The 22,082-nt window shown below is 42.4% G+C and overlaps 1 protein-coding gene across 10 annotated transcripts in view; it reads left to right on the forward strand.

Annotated features, from left to right (window-relative positions):
- Positions 1-22,082, forward strand: part of NEO1 (neogenin 1) — a 214,340-nt gene that overhangs the window by 134,901 nt on the left and 57,357 nt on the right. For all 10 annotated transcript variants that reach the window (XM_054214166.1, XM_054214173.1, XM_054214172.1 and 7 more), the window contains exon 7: positions 598-718. In XM_054214166.1, the coding sequence (XP_054070141.1) occupies positions 598-718 (121 nt within the window). The remainder of the gene's footprint in view (positions 1-597; positions 719-22,082) is intronic.

Genomic DNA, 22,082 nt, shown 5'->3' on the forward strand with positions numbered 1-22,082 from the left:
TGGACGGGGCTCAGAGCGATCCGATCGAGTTGAAGATGTCCCTGCCCATTGCAGAGGGTTGGACTAGATGGCCTTTAAAGGTCCCTTCCAACGCAAACTGTTCCATGATTCTATAAAATCACAATTTCAAACAGGAGTTTAAATATAAATATAGCTGAGTTGTGGATCATGAATTTTGGCAGAGCGGTACTTCTGGAGGGAAATTTTAGATGTAGTGAAAGTCATTATTGAGACATAGTTGAGAGCTTAATGGTTGTATAATTGAGTATACCTGAGGTTGTAGGGTTGTAACAGGGAGCCATGCAGTTATATGCAGTGCTTAAAATATCATAAAAGTGGCTGTGGAAATGTTATGACTTGCCAGTGATATGTGATGCTAGAAAATGATAGCCGTTAGTAAGAGCTTCTGCTGCTTTTTGATACCATATAATTTGAGAATTCAGTGCAAGAGAGATGAAATCTGACGGGAACTCCAAATATACTTTTCCATGTTACTGTTCAGAAGTTTCTCCTGTCATAGTAATGTGCCATAATAACGCCATTGTTTTTGCAACTGCAACCCATTTTTAAGCGTTGTGTTTTTCCTTTGCTCTTCAGAAAGAACATAATCTGCAAGTTTTGGGTCTGGTGAAATCAGATGAAGGATTCTATCAGTGCATTGCAGAAAATGATGTTGGAAATGCGCAGGCTGGAGCCCAGCTGATAATACTTGACCTCGGTAAGATAAATTGTCACAGTAGAGTGCTGCCAAAAGACGGGGAGGAACAATTTCACGGGACCTGTTCCACAGGTCCCTTTTCTGCAGTTGTAACTCAGCTAGAGTAGGGTGGGTTTTTTAAATCATATGAGTGATTCAGTGTCATCTGCTGTACACTTCAAGTTACTTGGGAGAATTTCAGGAAATCTATTGTATTCCTTGCATTTTGGAAAATATTTTTTAAATATTTAGTGCAATAATAAACCATAGCCAGAAACCTGAAATACTGTTGCATGCTGAGATTTTAAAAAAAATAACAGGATAGCCGAAATGAAAACCATCACTGAAATTATCAAACTGAAAAATAAGTGCTTATGGAGCACACCACAAATGAAGTATTTTACATCGAAGTCATTCCAGTCTCAGAAGCTTTTTTCTGTTATTAGTTTAAAAAGTAGCAAGCTTTGTCATTTCTGCAAACTGTGACTGCAAAAAATTTTTGAGTTACAGCTGCAGTTTAAGATAAATACTTGTTATTGTGCTCCAGTTAGTGGAATTACTAACAATGCTCACCTTCTTGCAATCTCCTGCATTGCATATTTTGGATATTAAAAGAGAATAATTGCTGTTACGATTAAAGCCCTACTGTCTTCCAGGAAAAAGGCAGTACAAATACCGTTGCTAAGGCATCAGCTTGTTTTGCTCTTTCAGGTCACACAGTTCTTAAAAATAATTTCTAAGAGCACAAGGAAGAAAATTAATAGTAAAGGGGATGACGGGAGAGACAAGTCAGACAAGAAAATATTAATTGTGCACTTTTGGGGGCTTTTGTGTTGCCTGGCTTTTTGCGTTTTTCTTGACGTTGTTTCAAAATTCTAATTTCTTTTTTATTTGGATGGAAAGGATTTAGGAGAAAGTCTTCTGTAAGTCAGAGGCATGATGTAACTTCACACTTGGAATTTTAACAGGTGTGAATCTGCTAGACCTGGTTTCGGCGTTCAACATACAAACTGTTACGAGCGTGCCATAGAGAGAGAGATTTTCCATTTCTTTTCAGTTTCTAGAGTAGTTGTGCACTTGTAACTTCTGAATTCTCATTTGGATATGGGTATGTGTCATTGCTGGCTGAAGAGATGCCTGTACTTTCCACAATTATTTGGGGAATGAAAGGTGCCCTCTACTGGATTCAGTAGCTTCAATACTATGGAGCTGTGGGTTCCCAACCTCCCAGTAGTGTTAGGCGCCTGGATCCAGCAACGGCCTACTCTTATCAGGTTGCCAGAAAAATTATTAAAAGTAAAATTATTTCTCCTATATGCATGAATCACCTGAGTAGTTTCCAAATCTTCCAAGTGGAAGCATTATTCCATATTTTCCACGTTTGAAAAATACTGAATAATTAACGTACTTGGGTTTTGAAGCCCTGCTTAAGTTTGTACTTTCACCCAGTTCCCAGGAGTGGTATATAAATTACTATTACTGTTGTTATTTTAGTTCCCGTGGTCTCACTCTTCTTCCTTTCCCTCCCTGCTGTTTGCCCAGTGGTTTCTCCTTCCTGTTCTGCTCTGGCAACCTGTCCTCTTCTGCGGAAGGACTTTGCCTTATAATGCTGTCCTTTTTCTTTTGCATGCTGCCAAAGGATTGTGGATGAAGTGTTGGTGGAGTCTCATTTCGGGTGTAAAGATGCACCCCTGAAGTCGTATCATTCTGTTACGTGGCCTGCAGTGTTTTTAACAGTGCACTCCCTGTGTAACACTGATGCATTTTAGTTGTTTTCCAACAGTAGAGATAACCACACGGTACATCACTGAAAGTGCATCGTATTTTTTGTTGTTGTTGAGTAGTGGCGTAACAAGTAGTGCGACTAGGAATGACTGTGCTGTGTCTTACTCAGTTGTGATATATGAAAACTGATATAATATACGCAGTCGGAGAAAATACAGATGTTTGTTATCTTATTTTAATACCCTCTCACAATACATGAATGGCAAAGAAGGAAACATTCAGGGAAAGAGGGTGAAGGTATCATATATAGTTGTTCTTTCATGACAGGTACCTTGATATGAAAATTAAAAACATAATTTGACCAGAAACTATTCTGAACACTTCAGTCATTAATACAGAAAGGTGGGGGTTTTTTAAATTCATACCTGATGATGAGAAATACCTGATGATGAGAAATACCTACTTTGCCAATTTGAAAAGCAATTTCAGTAAATAAATGTTGATCGAGGTGCTCAGCAAAGTTGTACTTGCCGGTCAGCACTTTCTCCCTTCCCTTGCTGTTCTTTGCTTTCTCCTTCTTAAATGGAACTGGCAAACATCTGGCTATTTACAAACTATTTCCCTTTAGCCCTTTTGCTTAACATACCAAATTGATCCTTAATAAATTAAATCTATATTGGAAAGTAGAAGCCTTATGCAGTTCCTCAGGCAGGCCACAAGTCTTCTTTATTGGGCCAGTGTTGAAGAAATGGAGCAAGACTATTTTATGGGCATCTATTGATGGACTTCCAGCGCTGATTGTGGTATAGTTGACAGTGAGGAAGGGGTAGTTGGCTGCCATCAAGATGAGTTTGAGTAGTTGGAAAAGGGCGAGTTGCTCAGACTTTGAGGGAGATGTGCTGAGAAAGGTTAAATAGAAATAGACCACTAAAACTGTTTGCACTTTGAACATTAGATCAGAACTTAGTTGTCTCGTTTGTGCATTAACTTGGTTCAATGTAAGCCCTTCATACGGAATTCCTCCAGTGCATTGGGTTTTGCCGCCTAGAACATTGCTGCCTTACCCATAGCTTTACTGATGTCTACCCTAAAGGTATTTGAGTGGTCTGAAGGTAAAATACCACAGCTGTCTTTTCTTCGGTCTTAGAAGGTAGCATAATTTTTAAATACAACAGGCGTAAAGTATGCAAAGTGATTATCTGCTACAACAAAAGCTGCCTGTGTTTGGACATTGATTTCTGCTGTCGCAGGAAGCAGCAGTTTGGTGATCCACCTCGTCTTCTGCACACTGACAGTTTTGATGCATGAATGTATGTGAGCGTGTGTTGTGTGTAGCCACACGGACCAGTGTAAATGCAGACTCTCATCTGCTAGAATAAGCTTAATATAATTGTTGATCAGACTTAAGTTTCTTTTGGGTTGGTCTTATTTGAGGTTAATTCTGAAAAGCTTGCGATAGATGTGAAAGCAACTTGTGGGAAATATTAAAGCAAAGAATTTACTAGCTAAAAAAGGGCAATTTGAAGGCTTATTGGAGTTGGTTTTTTATTTTCAAATTCTGTAAGTCTCTGTTAATAAGTTTAGAAAAGACAGCTGTACTTGAAAATGGATTGGCTGTACAGATTCCATAACTTTTGCATTTTCTGCAACATATAGAAGAGAATGGTGGCATGGAGAGAAGAGATTTTAGGACAACTGTTTGTAATTGAGAAGGTTGAAAGAGGGAGGAGAAAGGAGTAGGGTTTGGGTAAGTGGTCTGAGCGAAATGCTCTTCCACCAGTATCCCCTGTACTTCCCTTCAGGTGCAGAGTTTTGCAAGCGGGTTGGAAAGCATCGCAATTGCTTTCAGAATATGTTGAGATTGGAAATCCTGTCGCTGTCTCTCAGATGGTGTCCTTCCCTGGGAGAGTAGATACCTTTGGGAATTTCAGTGGAGTTGGGCTCTGCTGCCTGGTCTGTCTCTTAGGCGGAATTTAAGAAGTACCTGCAGAAAGGGGAGTACCTCGATGACTGCATTCCCCTGCATTTGCCCTCTGCCAGCGTTTGCAGTCTCAGTGCTCCTCTCTCTGCCTCATTCATTAAGCGACAGACAGGCTTTTCTTAGGTCCTGCAAACGCCATCGTGGAGGACTCCTGCCAATCCCAGTGAGAAGGAAGAACCTTAGTCCTGCCTTGGGAATGACTTTCTCAACAATCTCAAGATCTCTCCCCCTCCTTTTTTACACGGCCTCAGCCTTTCTTACTTACAATTAGATCCTGATGGGTCAGCCTCTGACCATCTCAATTATGGATCAGACATACCAATACGACTAATTGCAACAAAGCTATTTCCTGTCATTGTTCTTACACCCTTATTTTGTGTGGTCTGAGAAAACCTCAGTAATGGGTACGTTTAGGTTTTCTTTGTGGAGGTTAAATGCTAGGGACAAGGCTGAAGAATTGAGCCAGGCCCTGTAACCTGGCCTTTGCCAGTGGATCTGGCGTGGTGCGGGATTGCCATTTGGGGACTGAAAAAAGAACAGGTGGTGATGAGTAAAAGGAGGTGCCTTTGCCGGGGAGGCAGATGGTTCCCTGTCACCCCTATGTGATAGGCATTTGACAAGTATTCAGGCACCAAAAAAAAAAATATTAAATGCTGTTTAAAGAAAAATCATAGACTGTAAACAAATATGCCACGTTATTTAAAAAAGAACAATTTCAAAACATTATTTGAGATGCACTGTATCACCTTCAAAATTCCAAAGTAAGTGTAGTATACTGTGTGATTTTTGTACTTTTATACTGCAAAAGTTAGTGTTTGCTGTTCTGTGCCATCCTTGTGAGATGTATAAGGAATGAGATCCTGAAGTGAATGAGTTGAAGATGCTGCTGGTATTCAGTAGTCAAGATTTTTTTGTAGTGGAACTGTCCATTTCGTTGAACTCAAATTTTTCATGAAAAATAGTTTATATCCAAGAAAGGATGTCCTGCGTGTGAATAAATGTTACCAGCATGGGAAACAAGGAGGAGGAATTAGAAGTCTGTGTGTATGTGTGTCTGTGTGTGAGGCCCTTGGGATTGCCGGGGTGTTTCAGGATAGTTCCAAGGGATGGATGCAGGCTCTTTTAGAAGGATGAGGTGGGGAAGCCAGGAAGAGGGTTGTGCCGTATGCTGCGGGCTGACTCAAATGCACGCAGCTTTGCCTTGGAGAGGGTGATGAGCCAGCTGAGAGCTTATGCCTAAGGATCACAGGATGGAAGGGCATCATTGCAGTCCGTGTCTGCTAGAGACCAGCTAATCATGGGGAAGAAGTAGACGAAGCCTTCTTTGCACAACTGGAGATTGCACACCCTGGTGTTTATGTGGCTTTTTTAACCATCTGGTGTGTGCTGGAATGGCAGCTTGGTGGTGTGGCAGGTAATATACTGGGTTTCTGGAGTAGGCTGAAGAGAATTTCTTGACACAGGTTCTATGTGTCCAGATGACTAGGGGAGGTGGTGTGTTGGACCTGCAATTCAGGAACAAAAAAGGACTGATCAGAGATTCAAAGGTCAGAGCAGCCTTGGCAACAGTGATCATGAGATGCTTGAATTTAGACTTCTAGGAGAACTGAGCAAAACAACTAGCAGAATTACAGCCTTGGACTTCACAACAAGAGATTTTGACTTGTGCAGGGATCTTTCTGGCAGGTTCCCATGGGAGACTGTGTTGATGGGCAAGAGGCAAACCAGTTGATCCTGGAGGACAGTCTTCTCCAAGCACAAGAATGGTTTATTCCAAAGTGCAGGAGTTTGAGCATGCATGTCGAGAAGACCAGAAGGGATAAAGATGGAGCTCCTAACTGAGCTCAAACACAAAAAGAAAGCACACAGAAGTTGGAAGCAAAGGCAGAAAAGTGAGGAATATGTCTGGATGTGTGGGGATGGAACTAGGAAAGACAAAGCTCAGCTGGAGCTGGACCCATTTCAGGGAAGGTTATGGAGCAGATCCCCCTGGAAGCCGTGTTATGGGTACATGAAAGAGATGATGATGACTGGGAAAATCCGGCATGGATTTACCAAGGGCAAATTGTGCCCAACTATCCCAGTAGCCTTCTAAGATTAAATGGTTGGCCCTGTGGTCGAGAGGAAAGGAGAGAAGTGAATATTGTTTACTTTGCCTTTAGCAAGGCCTTTGACACCATCTCCGGTAGTATCCCTGCAGCTGGACTGGGGAAGTACAGACTGGACGGGTGGCTGGTGGGGCATGCGGAACGCTGGCTGGCCCAGCAGACCCCCAGCATCATGGTGAACGGGATGAAGACAAACCGGCAGCTCAGGCAATGATCGGCATTACCCAGGGCTTGATACTGGGACAGAGAGGGTTTCATATCTTCATCTGCGCCCTGGGTGAAGGGACAGAGGTCACATGAAGCAGGTTTGCGGGTTATACCCGACTGGGAGGAGCAGTAGACAGACAGGCAGACAGAGGGACCCGCCATGCTGGAGGAGTGGGCTGGTGGGAACCTCAGGGTTCAACCCTGACAAACGTGGAGCCAGAGTGACTCCACTCAGTGGTAGGGACTGGCCGCCAACAAAGAGAGCAGCTTTGCAGAAAAGGATTTGATGGGATAGGCAGGAGGTCAAGGGATGTGATTGTTTCCCCATCTTGGCAGTGGTGAGACCCATTAGGGCAGTTTTAAGCTTCCCAACACGCAAAAGACATTGGCATACTGGAGCCCCAGTGGAGAACCACCAAGATAATAAGGGAGCACGGGATGTACTGAGGTGTACTCAGATGTGACTCTGAGAGAAATGAGTTTGATTAATCCTGAAGAATGGAAGCGTAACAAAGTCTTACTGCTCAACCAGGTGATGGAGGGCAATAGAACAAGTGGAGGAAACAGGAAAAGTCTGCAAAAAGGGAATTTCCGATCATATAAGAGAAGAGAGTTTCACAGTCAGGGTAGTTGCAGTCAGAACAGGCTGCTCAGGGAGGTTGTGAAATCTGCTCTTGGAGATAGTCAAGACACACCTAGGCAAGGCCCTGAGCGCCTGGTGGCTCTGCTCTGATCGAGGGGTTGTGCAGGTGAACTCCTGAGATCCCTCCTAACTACTAGTGTTCCATGATTCAGAAAAACTGTCAGTCTGAGAGGTGTGAATGGACCCCATTTATCTCTTTGTATATAATATTAATGTAATAGTCAAATTATGACAGTTTTGTGGTATGCATTTCCCTGCTGATCTCCTTAGGAGAAACATAAATGTCTGGTATTTCGGCACAGTTTGACATTACAAACCAAATTTGATTAAAGTATAATACCATTTCAGTTGCACTGTGTGATATTAATTCCTCCACTGCCTTATATGAATCCTAATTCTGAGAGAGTTTTAAAGACATCATTTATTGACCTAAATTGGTGCTATTGTGTAATTGAATTCTGTCCAAGACCGTTGCTGCATGAGTAATTCCATTTTATGTTGATATTTCTCTGCCAGCGTTTGGCTATGAGCTGTCTCAAGCCTGGGCCAGGAGTCCTGGTAGAGTAGGGCAAGGCACGGTGGGGGCTTCCCTGACACGCAGCGGGGAGAAGAACATCAGAAATCCACTCAAGTTTTTTTGGAGTCAGCCCATTTCAGCTAAGACTGTGCCGAAAATCTGGCATTTCTGTACCGTGAGCGGTATTTGATTGTTTGAGGTTACTTCAGGCTGACACAGACTCAGAGATCTCAGTGGGTCAGATTCCACTCATAGAAGCTATTTCAGCTCCCCTAGACTGACACCCATCAAAAAAAAAATTCCAACTATAATTCGATTTCCAATTTCTTGTTAGGCAGACCTTGGACCCTTTGTGCTTAACTTGCAAAGTGCCGAACTGTGGCTTTTTGCAGGCTGTGGCTCCACTTTGACAGCATGCTCTGAAATTCTAAATGCGCCCTTTGGGGTGCTTGCAACCCCCTGACTTTGCATTCATTTAAACCTTACGGGCACTTGCTCTACTCCACCATCTGGGTTGTTTAAAAAAATATATTGAATCATATGGAACTCAGCATACCTTCCTGTACACCCCGGTTCAATATCCCCTTTCCTTCTGATACCGAAGCACTGAGAATTATTTTGAGTGTGATTTTCCAGCCCGTTATGAATCCACTCTTGTAGTAGCCTCGTCTGGAACGTATTTGCTTGGTTTTGAAAATGTCATGCGAGGCAGTGTCAAAAGCCGTATTTAAATCAAGAGATATGAAATACTCTGTGTTTTCCATATCTGTAAGTTCCATTATTCTGTAGTAGGAGGCAAATATGATTTCTCTTTGACAAATTTTGGCTTCTGCTGAAAGAAATCCAAAAGTTGGCACCAACAGGCACGTGCTCTGATTTGAAAAACTCGGTTGCACTTTTGGGTATTTTCCATATGTAAAAATTTACATAAATTTAACTTCTACCCTTGGTCTGGTTCAAGCCCGGAGGCAGACAGCTCACACGTTACTTCAGGACCTATTTTGGATGATTTCACAGATGTCAAATGTCATCTCTCAGACCCGCTCACATCTTAGAGAGGTGATTTTTAAGAGCATTTTGTATGCAGTCACATACTGTGAATCAAGAACATTTATAGTGTTGTTGTCAAGGTAATGCCGTAAATATTTTTCTCAGTCCACAGAATTCTTTGGAGGTGTCTGAAATGTGAAAAAAATGCAGGGTATTGTGGATGAAATGTCAGAGCAAGGTGAAAAAACAGTCCATTGACTAAAAGAGGACTCTGCTGGGTGTTCTTCCTGAAGACTGTTCTGTTTCTTCGCCCAAACAAAAGTGTCTTCCTATTTGTTTTGTCTAATACAATTTTACTTGTCTTAATGCGAGGCAAATCGGAAGAGGTCCCTGTGGTTTACCTGAGGGGCTTTCAAAAGTCTCAGTCTCCACCAGAGAAGAAACGATTTGTAGATGAAAACGGAATAGTAAGGCTGCAAACCCCTGCAGCCAAGAATTCCAATTTTCTGTAAAGAGGAAAAAGTTCTGGCAATAACGGAAGGGTGGCTGTCGGGGGAGAGGACATCGCGATGCGCCCTGAGAGCAGATCTGTGCAAGGGCACCGGGCGCTGCTGGGCCCGACAGCCTGGTGAGATGGGAGAGATCCCAGCTGCTCTCTTGGGGAGGGTGGAGAATCCACTGCCATGGGGATCTTTAGAGAGAAGACTAGCAGGGGAATTTCCTCTGCCCTTGAGAAGTCTCCCCGCTTTCATCTATCGTATATCAACGTAGGGCCGCGTGGGTTTTTTACTCAACAGACTCAGTGGCTTTGCTTAATGTAGGCACCCACTTGCCACATTAAAACATGACTTTCGTACGGTGTCTATCACAGTTTATGTCAAAAGTTGTCCCTTAATTTTAGAAAACAGTACGGAAGGTTATGGGACTGTGGTATTTGAGCCAAATATCTTCTATATGATATATGCCATTTAAAATAGACTATTCATGGCAGTTATTGTATGACAAAATCCAAGTCGTTTCCTCGTACACCACTGTCCTGGCACATGAGCTCTCCGCCCTTCTGTGCGCACATGCGGATTCACATCGACCAAAAGATTTGCATGCAGAAGTGCTCATCTTTTTAAATGGAAGAGTTCTAGGATGCTGTAGATCCTACAATTCTGCGAAAACTCTAAAAGCCATGAAAGTAACAAATACGACCGCAATACTGGTTGCATGGTGAAGCTTATAAAAAATCATGGCATTGCTTGTGTTTAAAGTAGGCAAAAGGTTTTCTAAACTTGCTGCCTCAGTCACTGAGTTAGAATGTCGGAATGGCTCCCTCGGAACAGGAGATGAACAGCTTGTGAGCCTCCCTTGGAAAGTTGTGTTTTAGGAACATAAACAGCATCTGAAATTGCAAACTGACTTTAAACAGTGTTTTGTAAAACCAAAGCCAAGCTCTATTTTGTTACTGGTTGTGTACACTTCATTGCTGATTTTCTGTAAACATAACAGTATGTTCTCCTCTTTAATGCTGAAAGACTTTTTTCATTTTAATTTTGATTTTAATTTACATTACTTAGCTAGTCTTCCGTAGTGAAAGTCAGCATTTATGTTTCTCGTGACCGTATGGATGTTCGAAGTTGCCAGAAAGCTGTTTAATTCAGTTAGTTATATTTCTTGACTCAAGCCCTGTTTAAAAAATTACCTTTAGTTATTTATTCCCTCTTTATGGCCCCCGCTTATATATAGTCTTATTGAGAAGTCCAGCTGATGAAACTAAGCTACACCAGATCACAAACTTCCTGAATTTTAAGTTCATGAAACCGGGACCTAAACAGCTCTCATATTCTGCATTCAATAGACTGTTCATGTTTAAAGTTGGCATACGCTTTAAATAAATTGCCCTAATTTAGATTAAATTAGTAATAGATTAATGTTTGCCAGTGCGTGGTGAATTGCAGGAAGGCATAACAAAATTGATAGGATGCTTTGATTGCGCTTATTAGTTTTCATTTCTTGTTTTATGGCTGTATTTACAGTTGAGTTGGCAAAGAAATGCGAAGCCTTGTGAAGGTGTTCCATCGGGTCGTGGGCACCGTGGCTGAAATTTAAGTCTGCTCGGCGCAAATACGGGTTCCTGGGATTGCTACTTACGCAGTTTTCCGTTGAAACACTTGCACTACGTCACCTTTTTAGTTTTCATGAGTGAAGTTAATGGTTAAAAGGTACTTGGGTTTAAAGATATTATATATCATGTTGTAAAGAGGAATAATACGTAAGGAATATTAGGTGGAGGCAGCGAAAAGCGGTGGTAGTATGTTAGTAGTATATATATTAGGTGGTATAGTATATATATGTATATATATATGTGTATATATATTAGGTGGTATAGTATATATATAGGTGGTAGTGGAGAAAAGCTTCACTGTGTTTTGAGGAACATTTAACAGATATTAATACATGTTTTCTACCCTTCACCTCTACTTATTCTGTATTTATTGTACCACGGCAAAAGCGGAATGATCTAGAATGTGTCTGTACACCAACTGTGAAACAGGATCAAAGGCTTTGAGTCCCAGTTGTATATCATCTCTTCTGGGTCATCCTGAATTCCCAGTAGAGTTTCTCAGTCCAATAAAAGTCTCTTTGCCACCTTGGCTAATAAAAGCAAATACCCTTACTGTAATATCACTTACCAAATTCACCAATTTCATTTTCTGTTTATCCTCTTACATTTTATATAATTGTTGTTGCTATCAGCTTGGCTCCTACCTCACTAGCTACTACCTCGCCAGCAGTGGTTATTACCGGGAACCCAAGCTCTGAAAGGCTATCGAGCAAACGCGAGTGTATTCAGTGTGACAGGCTACAGTTGTTGAGCGGCGTTTACTTGTTCCTCTGACTGTGTTAGAGGTGAAAATAAAAATAATCAGGGTGAAGAACGTCAGCAGTCCAGGATGCATTCATTGTATCCTGATGGGTTTTAGTGGGTTTTGTTTGTTTGTTGTTTAGATGAAGAGTATAACGGCAGGAGTCGCTTTAGCTTGGTATCTGTTGCGACTACTGAAGGCACTTCCTCTGCCTTTATTATTCATAACCAGGGCTGCGAAGATTGACAGAAGTAGCCTTAATTTGTAATTGATCCTAGCCTCAGGTTGTAAAGGAAAAGATCAGATTTTGTCAGTCTCGCACCGGAGGGGGGAACAAACGTGTGGATATGGCCTTAATTGGTTGCTTATATTTCAAAGTTGCTAAATTATACAGTAATATCAGAGGCAGCTGAATGCCATTTGGAGAAAAAGAAGAAGGATTGGTTTACAGTTTGGTTGCGTGTGTAATTAGATTCATACAACTGAATATCTGAATCTAGGAAGAGGGTCTCTTTACTTCTGATGTCGCGTATTTTTCCAGCAGTCTTGCCAAGATAACCTAAATAGGCTTATGGGGTTTATACCATAAGGAAACCAAATAAATCTAACAAATAAATCTGAATTTCATTTTTTAAAATGTGCATTCAGTACTGAAACTAGCTGAAAATTGTCACAGTTCTCACTGCACTGGAAATATCCTGGTGTGGTATTTTCTTTTTTCCTTGATTGTTTCCCCACTGTTCCCCCCCCCCCAAATAATGTAATAATTGTGGAGTCAAAGACGAATGGATTCTGCATGGTTTTCCTGTGGGCACGTTATTGCTGAAGGTGCTAAAGGAAAATGAGGAGGAGGAGGAGGAAAGTTGTACCTGGGTCTGCTTTTCTGGGTCCAAGTCACAGAGCTCATGGGGGCTGCTGAGTCTCAGCTATGGCTGTTTCACCCTGGGACTAGAGCCAGGGTCCCCCCTCGTTCTCTTCTTCAGCACCGTTTTACATATAACTGCTTTTTAATCTGGCCGGTCGGGAGTTTTTAACGGCAGTCAGTGACCAGAGTGATCCACATTTAAAGTGTTGCATGTGTTGCTGTAGACTTTACTTATATGCATGTAGGGAGTAACCTCAGCTCTTGCGTGCTGTCATTCCCAGGCTCTCTGCTAGTGAAAGAAGCTGTATTTTAAAAATGCAGATGGGGTTTACTGTTTCTCTTAGAATTAGAAATACGAAGAAGCAAAAGAACATTACCCAGCTCTTTAAAAATAGAGAGTATAATATCTTAGTTAAGAGTTCCTAAGATTGGCTCGGGTGTCCTTTGTATGAATTCCCAAATATCTTGATTGGTACTTCATGTAGTTTCTGTGGAAGCGGTGGGTCTGGGGTAAGCTGGAAGCGGCAAGCATATGGTCTTAACAGAGAAATGACATGGGAATTAATATAAAAAACCCCAATACCACATCTAGTAGTGTTGCTGCACGTGTGGTTACAGCCTGAAAGTGGGAAGGGGAGGGGGTTTGCTTGGCATCTTCTCTCCCTTAAAAAAATAATCATTGTATGTGTCGACCTAGATGAAAGAAAAATAGATTGCACTAAATCCGTATGAGAAACAAGTAGTTAAATAAGTCGATGTTGGAGAGATTAGCAGAAATGAGTACTATTTTGACATACAAACAGCTTGTTCAGTCTCATCTGCTGAACTTCAGCTTGCCAGAGTTGTTGCTGCAGAGCTGTTCAAAGTGTCAACAGCGCCCATACAGAGGGAAATTATTTTTCACTTCCAAGTTATTTCTCGGAGAAAACCAACTCTGTAGGCTCACATTCGGATAAATCCTGCCTACTGCAGGCACTTGTGGATGGCTTGTGTCAGCCACAGATAGCCTCAATGGGAAGACGCACTTTTTATCCAGAGGAAACTTTGAGGAGAGTTGTGGTCATTTAAATAAGATATTTCAGTTTAAAATCACGGGTTATCAAGGTTATTTACAAGAAGGAGCGTGGGACGGTAGGAGGAATTGCAGCTGGTGGATTAGCAACCTCACCTCACGCATGGGTTAATTTATTGCAGTTTAGGCTGTTATGGAGAAAAGAGAGAAAGCGAGCAATTACCCTGTGGTGTTTCTTAGAAAATACATCCTTAGATGGTCGAGTAGTGTGGTTTGGTCCTGGTACTGGTGTATCGCTACTGCTCTGCCGTCACAGCAGTGATTTAGTCCTAAATCGGGCTGGTTGAAATTCTTATTGTTAGTTATTTGTAGCATTCGCAGAATGGGCAGAACTGTGGCCCTGGGTGTGCAAAAGCTGGGTGAGCACTGGGCAGCACTGGGAAAAGCACTGGGGAGAGTGGGCACGAAGGCAGGGGGAAGGGGTCTGCTCACGGTGATAAAACCGGGTATTGGCGGAGTCCCAGTGAAACTTCAGCCTGAGGGAGCAGTCTTGCCTAACTCCTCAAATATGCAAATGCCTGCTGTCAAAACGAACGCTTTCCAAAAATACGCGGTATTTCTATTAGTAACTATTCCATAAAGAGCTTTGCTCAACTGTAGCGCATTTGCTTTTGAAATAAAATTATTGCTTTCCTGTTGTTAAAGTCAAATCACAACATACCATTGCAGTCTCTGCTGTTCTGGAGAGATTTTTGTTCCACATAAAAGTTCAAGTTACAGATATTGACATGAAGAGGATAACCTTTACAGGGTTCTTTTGGGGCATTTACATGTGTATTTACTGCCTGGGGTTCTATACGTGTGTTTCGTTTAGGGGTTTTGACTCTCTTTTCTCAAGGAGTGCTCATTAATAAAAAACTTAAATCTTTTTTAAAAATGAAATCTTTACTCCAGAGTTTTAAGATTGTTATATCCATCATTTTGCAATATGTAGTTATGGTTTGAATTTCTTTCCAGTAACAAAATCTCTTTAAGAGTAGTTAGTTTTAAACTCCTCAGGGATAGGTAGAGAGATGTTTTTTCCTTTTTCATAGTGTGAGTCCCGTGATCAAAATGCACGCGGGGCTTTTTTTTCTGTACATCCTCCCCTGAAACACCAGTATCTGATCCGAACGGCGGGGGCTGTAGGAGAGGCTGCCTGGAGTGCGTCACTGGGGGCGTCCCACCTTTTTAATGCTTGTTTTAGGAGACAGGAAAAAAATCAAATTGTTTCCTCTACACCAAAGCATTTCATCGTGAAGTGAAAACAGGAGGAGTGTTCTTTATCGGAATGGGTTTTATGACTTCCCTTAAAAAACAAGGCTCACGGTCAGAACGTGTTTATCAGTATCTTTATATAGTCACAATTTATTCAGTGCCCGTCAGTGTCCATTTTACATTAGAACATAGAACCAGATGAATGCTTAAAAATCTCAATCAGTGGGTATTAGTTACACATTTGCTTGTTAGGTATTTTTGGTGGGCTTTTTGCAAGTAGAATGCATTGACTGAAGAGTAAATAACAGTTCTCATTCCCAGTGGTCATGTAAATTAAGCTAAGGCAATTAAAAAAAAAAAGAAAAAGGACGTTTTGCCAGTCTACTTTAGGCAAAAATTTTTCAGCATGGAGAAATAAGTAAGCAAGCATCTCGGTTTGATTTTATGAAGAAAATGACGGTTGCTTTTGTTTGGGGGAGGGTCCATTCCTCAGGATGGGGGAATTGCATTTGTTTTTTTAAGTCTGCTGGGCACAAAGTCGATTCCAGGAGCTGTGTTGGGTTCTTGTCCTCAGTCCTCTCCCTTCTTTGAGACGATCTAGGGAGATTTACAGTTGGACTTGATCCTCTCAAAGGTCTTTTCCAACCTAAGTATTGTATGGTTCTTGGCTTGTGTGAAAAAGTAGTTAGTTGATTCAGGGCAATAAAGCAGCAAGTTTTATAGTAGTGAAAAGAAGATGATAATAATGTCCAGGTTTAGCTCCTTGAAGTGGCTTCCCCGTAGGTTGAGATGAATGCCCACCTCCCAGGGCAGGAGTGGGAGATGCTCCGGTTGGAGCTGGGTGCTCCACGTAGCCCGGCTGGGTCCCCTGACGGTGCCACCGTGGTGGATGTCATCTGCGTCCCCTTGGGCAGCTCGATCAGACTCATCTTGGCTTCAGGCAACAGCATCATCGGCAGTTGACACCATCTCATGGCTCTTCATGTCCCAGAGGGAAGTCTAGTTCTGCTACCTCCTTTGAACCAGTTCTGGTGTCTGTCAAACCCTTTCAGTCCCTCCAGCTCTTGTGGCCTGCACGGGAAGCTGTCCGCTCTTTTTTCTGGATTAATGAGGCAAATTGGCTCTGGGGTCTAGGCCGTAAAGCCCATACAGGGTTTTGTGTCTGGATCTATGGAAGTACAGCCAGTTCTACAGCATGCGAGGGGTGGGTGGGAGAGGAGACTCTCTCCATTTCAGCAGACATCAACTCCTGGACAGCACCGCCTTGTTTTCCCATCAGTAATTGATTGTGTATTATAGTCAAAAGTAGTTAAAATACTACAGAAATGAAAAGTGTTGGCTTTAATAAGGCTAGTGTGTAAATGTATAGAAAAAGCGCCCAGGCCTGAAAATTGCTGGTGGCTTGGAGGTTTCTTTGGGCAAGTGGAGTGGTGGAACAAAGTGCCACTAAGATACTGTTGCCATGTGAACATGCTGTAAAAAAAAAAAAAAAAAAAAAAAAAAAAAGTCACTGGAAAAATACCATTATCAAAAATTCTATTATTTCTCTGTCCGTTTTGGTACCAAATGTCTTTTATGTACAATGGTAAGCATTGCTAATGGATCTTCAGTTAATCATAGCAAATAACACATAAACCGCTGCAATATAGAGCGTAAAAACCTTGTATGTTTTAGTTCTTGAGCCCGTTGTCCCTGCTCCATAGTACAGCGCCGTTCCAGGCCTGCAGGCATCAGGCCGCCTTTCTGGGGTCACTTCCTCAGCAGGTGCGCTTTGCGTTTATGAAGGGTTCCTGCAATCTTAATTGTAGAAGTAATTTCAAGGTTAGTAGGCTTTATGCCCAGCTGGCCTCAGTTGGGCTTCCTTGTAGGTGTTGCCCTAAATTTCTCTGGTATTTTCTTTTTCTGACAAATCTCCTTATCTAGCACAATGACACGCATGCAGTTCTGCAGTTTGAATTACCCCGTGAAGTGCAGTTTTCTACAGGACTATTGATATAATTTTGAATTTTCTCTGAAATATGAAATTTTGTTGTCTTTCTACGGTCACGTCAAGGAGACAGAGATCTGTGTCTCCCACCGGGTGAATGGAGGTGCTGCTGGTTGTCGTTAGGAAATCCAGGAAATGTGTGTTCATTATATACAGCAGAAATTAGTTTAATACACTCTTCTTTCCATGTCTGTTTATTCACTTTCTCAGTTTTGCATCAAAGCACCTCTTAATAGAAGAATTAGGAGTCTGAGGGATTTATTTTAATTAGTTTTTCCAGGGGAAGGAAGTAATTCACTTATTATAACTGATCTATTGAGATAAAGTACCAACTTCAGCCTTGTGGCCGTTTGTCCTGTAAAAACTTATTAGGGCCAGTTAACGTGTTTTTCTTTGGTTATGGTATCATGCAGGGAGCTACTGGGAATAACAGGATGATGTCCCTTCTGTCATAAATTTATCAAGTAAGCATTGAAGGACGACAATTTGATACGAGTAAAAACACGGAGTGGGGAGGGGGGGAAGGAGAGAAAGCAAAATTGTAAAGGACAGTTGTATAGCATGGCCTTACTCATTTTATTATTTCATGCTTATTACATTGCAAACGGTTAGCGCTGCATTTTTTGAATGCTATGACGGAAAGCACACAAAAGAAAATCAATGTTTTTTGACTATGACTCTTTGAAGTATCACAGCGTCTTAATCCTGATCCAAGTTGAATCCTTCTTTTCCAAAGCAGGAGGAATGATACCCTGTACTAAAGCTCAAGTTTAGGAAAGCAGTGCATTAGGTAAAATTAAGAAAAACGTTTCAAAGTCTTTATTACCTTTCCTAAATTTACCTTTATCAGTTAAAGAGCAATTTATGTGAAAAATATTATTTATCAAGTAAACAGTTTTATCTGAATACCCCAAGTCAAAATTAAACATATTGGTACCTCTGAGATATTTTTTCTCATGGTATACACTTAAAATATTGAAGGTGTGTAGAGATCTGAATGTCCTAGGTCATGTTTTTTTCCAACAGGTTTTTTAGCAAAATAGTAATTTGCTTTTTTTAGTTGTAGTAGGTCTCTATTGCTGTAGTAGGTCTCTGTTGCTGAAATCAAAGATTTATTTACATGTAAAAGCTATAAAATCCTCTCTGAAGTCCTTACTAAGAGGACTTTCTTTTCTTCTTCAATAGTATATATTACCCACTCTCTGGTGCCCCAGATTCCTCAGTTATCCCCATAACTATTTCCTGCTGGCCAGGTCCATCTTGTTCTCCGCTTGCTGCATTATCTATGTCCTCTGAGGGTGCCTCTCCATGAAAGTTTGCGTTTCCAACAGGAGAGTTCTCATGAAATTTCCCGCCCATGCCTGCTCCTTACCCATTGTATTGCATCTCAGAGTAGTCTTGGATCTCAGTGTCTTTGGAATGAAACTGAACTGGAAGATGGACTCTGGTCCCTGGTGCATGTTCACAGTAAGGGCTAGTCCAAAGTGAAACCCATAGAGTCCATACGACATGGGTACTGGGCTTTCAGAATCAGCACCCTCTGGTGCCTCCTCTCCTGCTGCCTTCCTATGTAGACAGAGCCTCAGCCACGGTTCAGAAATCCCTGACGCTTTCATTTGACAGGGCCAAGTGCAAGGACCTGCACGTGGGTCGGAACAATCCCAAGCACAAATCCAGGCTGGGCAGAGAATGGCCGGAGAGCAGCCCTGAGGAGAAGGACTTGGGGGTGTTGGTGGACGAGAAGCTCAACATGAGCCAGCAATGTGCACTGGCAGCCCAGAAACCCCCCCCGCAGCCTGGGCTGCATCCCCAGCAGCGTGGGCAGCAGGGCGAGGGGGGGATTCTGCCCCTCTGCTCCGCTCTGTGAGACCCCCCTGCAGTGCTGCCTCCAGCCCTGGGGCACCAACAGCAGAAGGACACGGAGCTGTTGGAGCGGGGCCAGAGGAGGCGCCGGAGATGCTGGGAGGGCTGGAGCCCCTCTGCTGTGAGGAGAGAGCTCGGGGGGTTCAGCCTGGAGAAGAGGAGGCTCCGGGGAGACCTCCCAGCCCCTTCCAGTCCCTAAAGGGGCTCCAGGAAAGCTGGGGAGGGACCCTGGATCAGGGAGGGGAGCCATGGGACGAGGGGGAATGGTTTTACACTGAAAGATTAAGATGAGATATTAGGAAGAAATTCTTGTCTGTGAGGGTGGTGAGCCCCTGGCCCAGGTTGCCCAGAGAAGCTGTGGCTACCCCATCCCTGGAGGTGTTCAAGGCCAGGTTGGACGGGGCTTGGAGCAGCCTGGTCTGGTGGGAGGTGTCCCTGCCCAGGGCAGGAGGTGGCACTGAGTGGGCTTTGAGGTCCCTTCCAACCCAAACCGTTCTGTGATTCCGTGACAGGCACTGTGACTGTGACTCTGCAAGAAGTTAAATATGGCCAAGAATAGCCTAAATATGGCCATTAAGTAGTTCTTAAAGTGTTTATGCATCTTAATTTGATACATTTCAATACTACCTTCATGAGGTAGGTTGTAGTAGTGGCATCCTCGTTATACATAGGAGGGAGCCGAGGCACTGAGAATTGGACTGGTCCCAGGTCACTCAGATAAGGGCGGCAAAGCTGAAGCAGATAACATTCCTATTCCGCTTTTCCTTTGTGTAGTATATCCGATGGTGTAATTGGAATGTTATTGCCCAAAGCAGGAGGAAGCCGTGAGTATGCCAATGATGTGCCACAGGAGGAAGAGAGGAAAAAGGAAATCTAAACCGGAGGGGCTGGACAACATGGAAAATATTTCTAATCATTAGCTAACAAATAGAGCATTTCAATGACTAGTTTTCAGGTGTGGCATGTTTGACAGAGTTGTTTTTAAAAGATCACATCAGCATCCTGAAATGATGATGATAGAGTAGCACTACAGACACACGTTCAAATTGTTTGTTATCTCCCCACAGTGAATTACGCTAATACCAGCGGGGGTCATTTTTCCTGCATGATTAAAAGCTGAAGACCGCATTAGTGTATCAAACTGGTAGGCACTCATGGCTTTTGCTTCTTCAACTTTACCAGCCTAATGTTGCTAAAATTAAAACATTGTGCTTTTGCCGGTTAGAGAAGTCACTGATGGTTATTTGTTTGTTTGAGTCCAGCTCCTCGCGGGTGTTTGTGTGCTCCCCAGAACGTTCTCATAAAATAGTTGCAATAGGTGATGTCTGCAATAGGTGATGTCTGCTCAGAAGAAACCCTTGGAAAGAGCAGCTTGGCAGAAGGGACTTGAGAACTCCAGATGTGTGTCCCCCACGTCTTCGTTCTGCGCAGCAAAATGAGCTGGGCACCTTCGGTTTGCAAAACACAGGTCTGTAGGGAGAGAGGGGGGCGGGAATCTGCTCTTGCGCTGGGCCAGGGGGATTCACAGCCCAAATGCACAACGCTACGTGTTGGAGTCCCGTGTCAAGTATAGGAACCGTGGGTAAAAATAATTGCTAGTGGAAAGTTAAGAAAATCCCACTTTCTCCTTTTTCTGCCTACCTCATCCCGTTGGCAGCGTGCCGGATGCCCTGCAGTGGCTGGGTTTCAGTAGTTGAACGTTATCTGTATTTGTTAGTAGTTCAGACATCATTCTGTGGCCCAGGTTACTACATAAGCATTAGAAAAATTATTGCGCGAAGCAGAAAAGGAACTGCTTGCATTGTTTCGCTTCGTTTTTAACTTATTTTCATTAGCTTTTAAGTTCGTTAGATGCAGACAGATAAATCAACCGACTTTCCTTGTCTATTGATCCAGAATTGAAATTGTATTGCCACAGTTTTAATGTATCCTCTCAGCAACATTTATTCACCCTCAGTCTCCCCGGACTGCAGTGGAGCCCCGGTTTAAGGGGGGATTCATTCTGCGTCAGCTGTTTTGCTTTGTTTTTTCTTTCGGATGCTGTTCAAGACGACGTGCGATATCTCGACTGTAGCGCCTTTGTGTGATGCCAGATTGAACGAGGACTTGTTCCTGATCCCTTAGAAAAACACAAGCTCAGAAAAACTGATACATCAGCAGAGGTTGAAAAGATAAATCTGTTGTATATATGCCTGGTGTGCAACAGCATCCTTCTTTTTCCGTGATCTTAGCCTGACACTTGCTGAATATGCATATTTTGTGGTTTTTTAAAAAATGAGATTAACATGAAGCTGTGTAGGAATAGGCCTGCAAAGAATGGTCCAGAGTATAGTTACTTTTTAAAAAGTGATGAAATATCTGTTAGAAAGGAGAGACTTGTTTTGCCATGTTACTTGTTACGTCCTGCTTAAAAGCTTGAAGTAATAAAGCTGTTCCCTTATTGGCATTAAAACTAATTTTAGTGTAATTACTCATTAACACAGCTCGGCACTGCTGAGCATTCTGCTCACACGGCTGTGTACAAATCAGTTTGTAATGGCACTCAAGGCGTTTTGAGGAAGAATGGGGAAAAAAGGGAGGGAAATAACCTTGTCTTCTAAATACATTCCACAGCTATCAACAGTGCCAAATTGCTACCAAGCTGGTATTTAATTGCAGCTTTCGGGGGGGAGTTTTCTTGCCTATTCATTGCTTACCTTACTTGTACGATTTACAAGTCCTTTGTGCTTTTATTTGCTTCACGGTTTATTTTTCAGACGCTGCTAGTTTTTTGTCGTGTTTGACCGATATACCTATAATGCTGTCAGAAGGAATATTTCTGGGTCTGAGTCTTGGGCGAGGATAAAACTGGGGTTTTGTTAATCTGGGGAATCTTGGCAGCTCTCCCAGACTCTTCATCTTGCTGCCTGCAGGTTCTTCAAGCACCGCGTGTGGATCACTTAAGCGAAAGATGGATCTTTTTCATTATATAGGAAGACAAATACATGAGTATGTGGGATGTGTTTTAGATTAAGCAGACGAATTTTAAAAATCTATCAGGGGAATAATTTTCCTTGCAGAAATTTCAGCATTTTGTTTCAATTTAATTATTTAAAAAATATTTGTATTACATTTTAACTAAATAGAAGGATTTTTAAAGCTAGGTAAGGTCTAGCTTTTGTGTCAAGAGTGGGTAATTTGAAGCAGATCAGCCGACAATATTACCGAGGCACATACGAGAAACCGAAGCATTACTGTAAGGTGATGGAAGATGCGTGGTTTGCATTTGAGTGTGAATGAGTATCCCAGCTCTAAAAAACAAGCGCGGTACTGCAGAGTGGCAGCTGGTACTGTTCTTTGGAGTTCTGTTCTTTGGAAGTTCATAGAGAATGGAGA

Source organism: Rissa tridactyla, chromosome 9 (genome assembly GCF_028500815.1).
Source record: "Rissa tridactyla isolate bRisTri1 chromosome 9, bRisTri1.patW.cur.20221130, whole genome shotgun sequence".
NCBI lineage: Eukaryota > Metazoa > Chordata > Aves > Charadriiformes > Laridae > Rissa > Rissa tridactyla.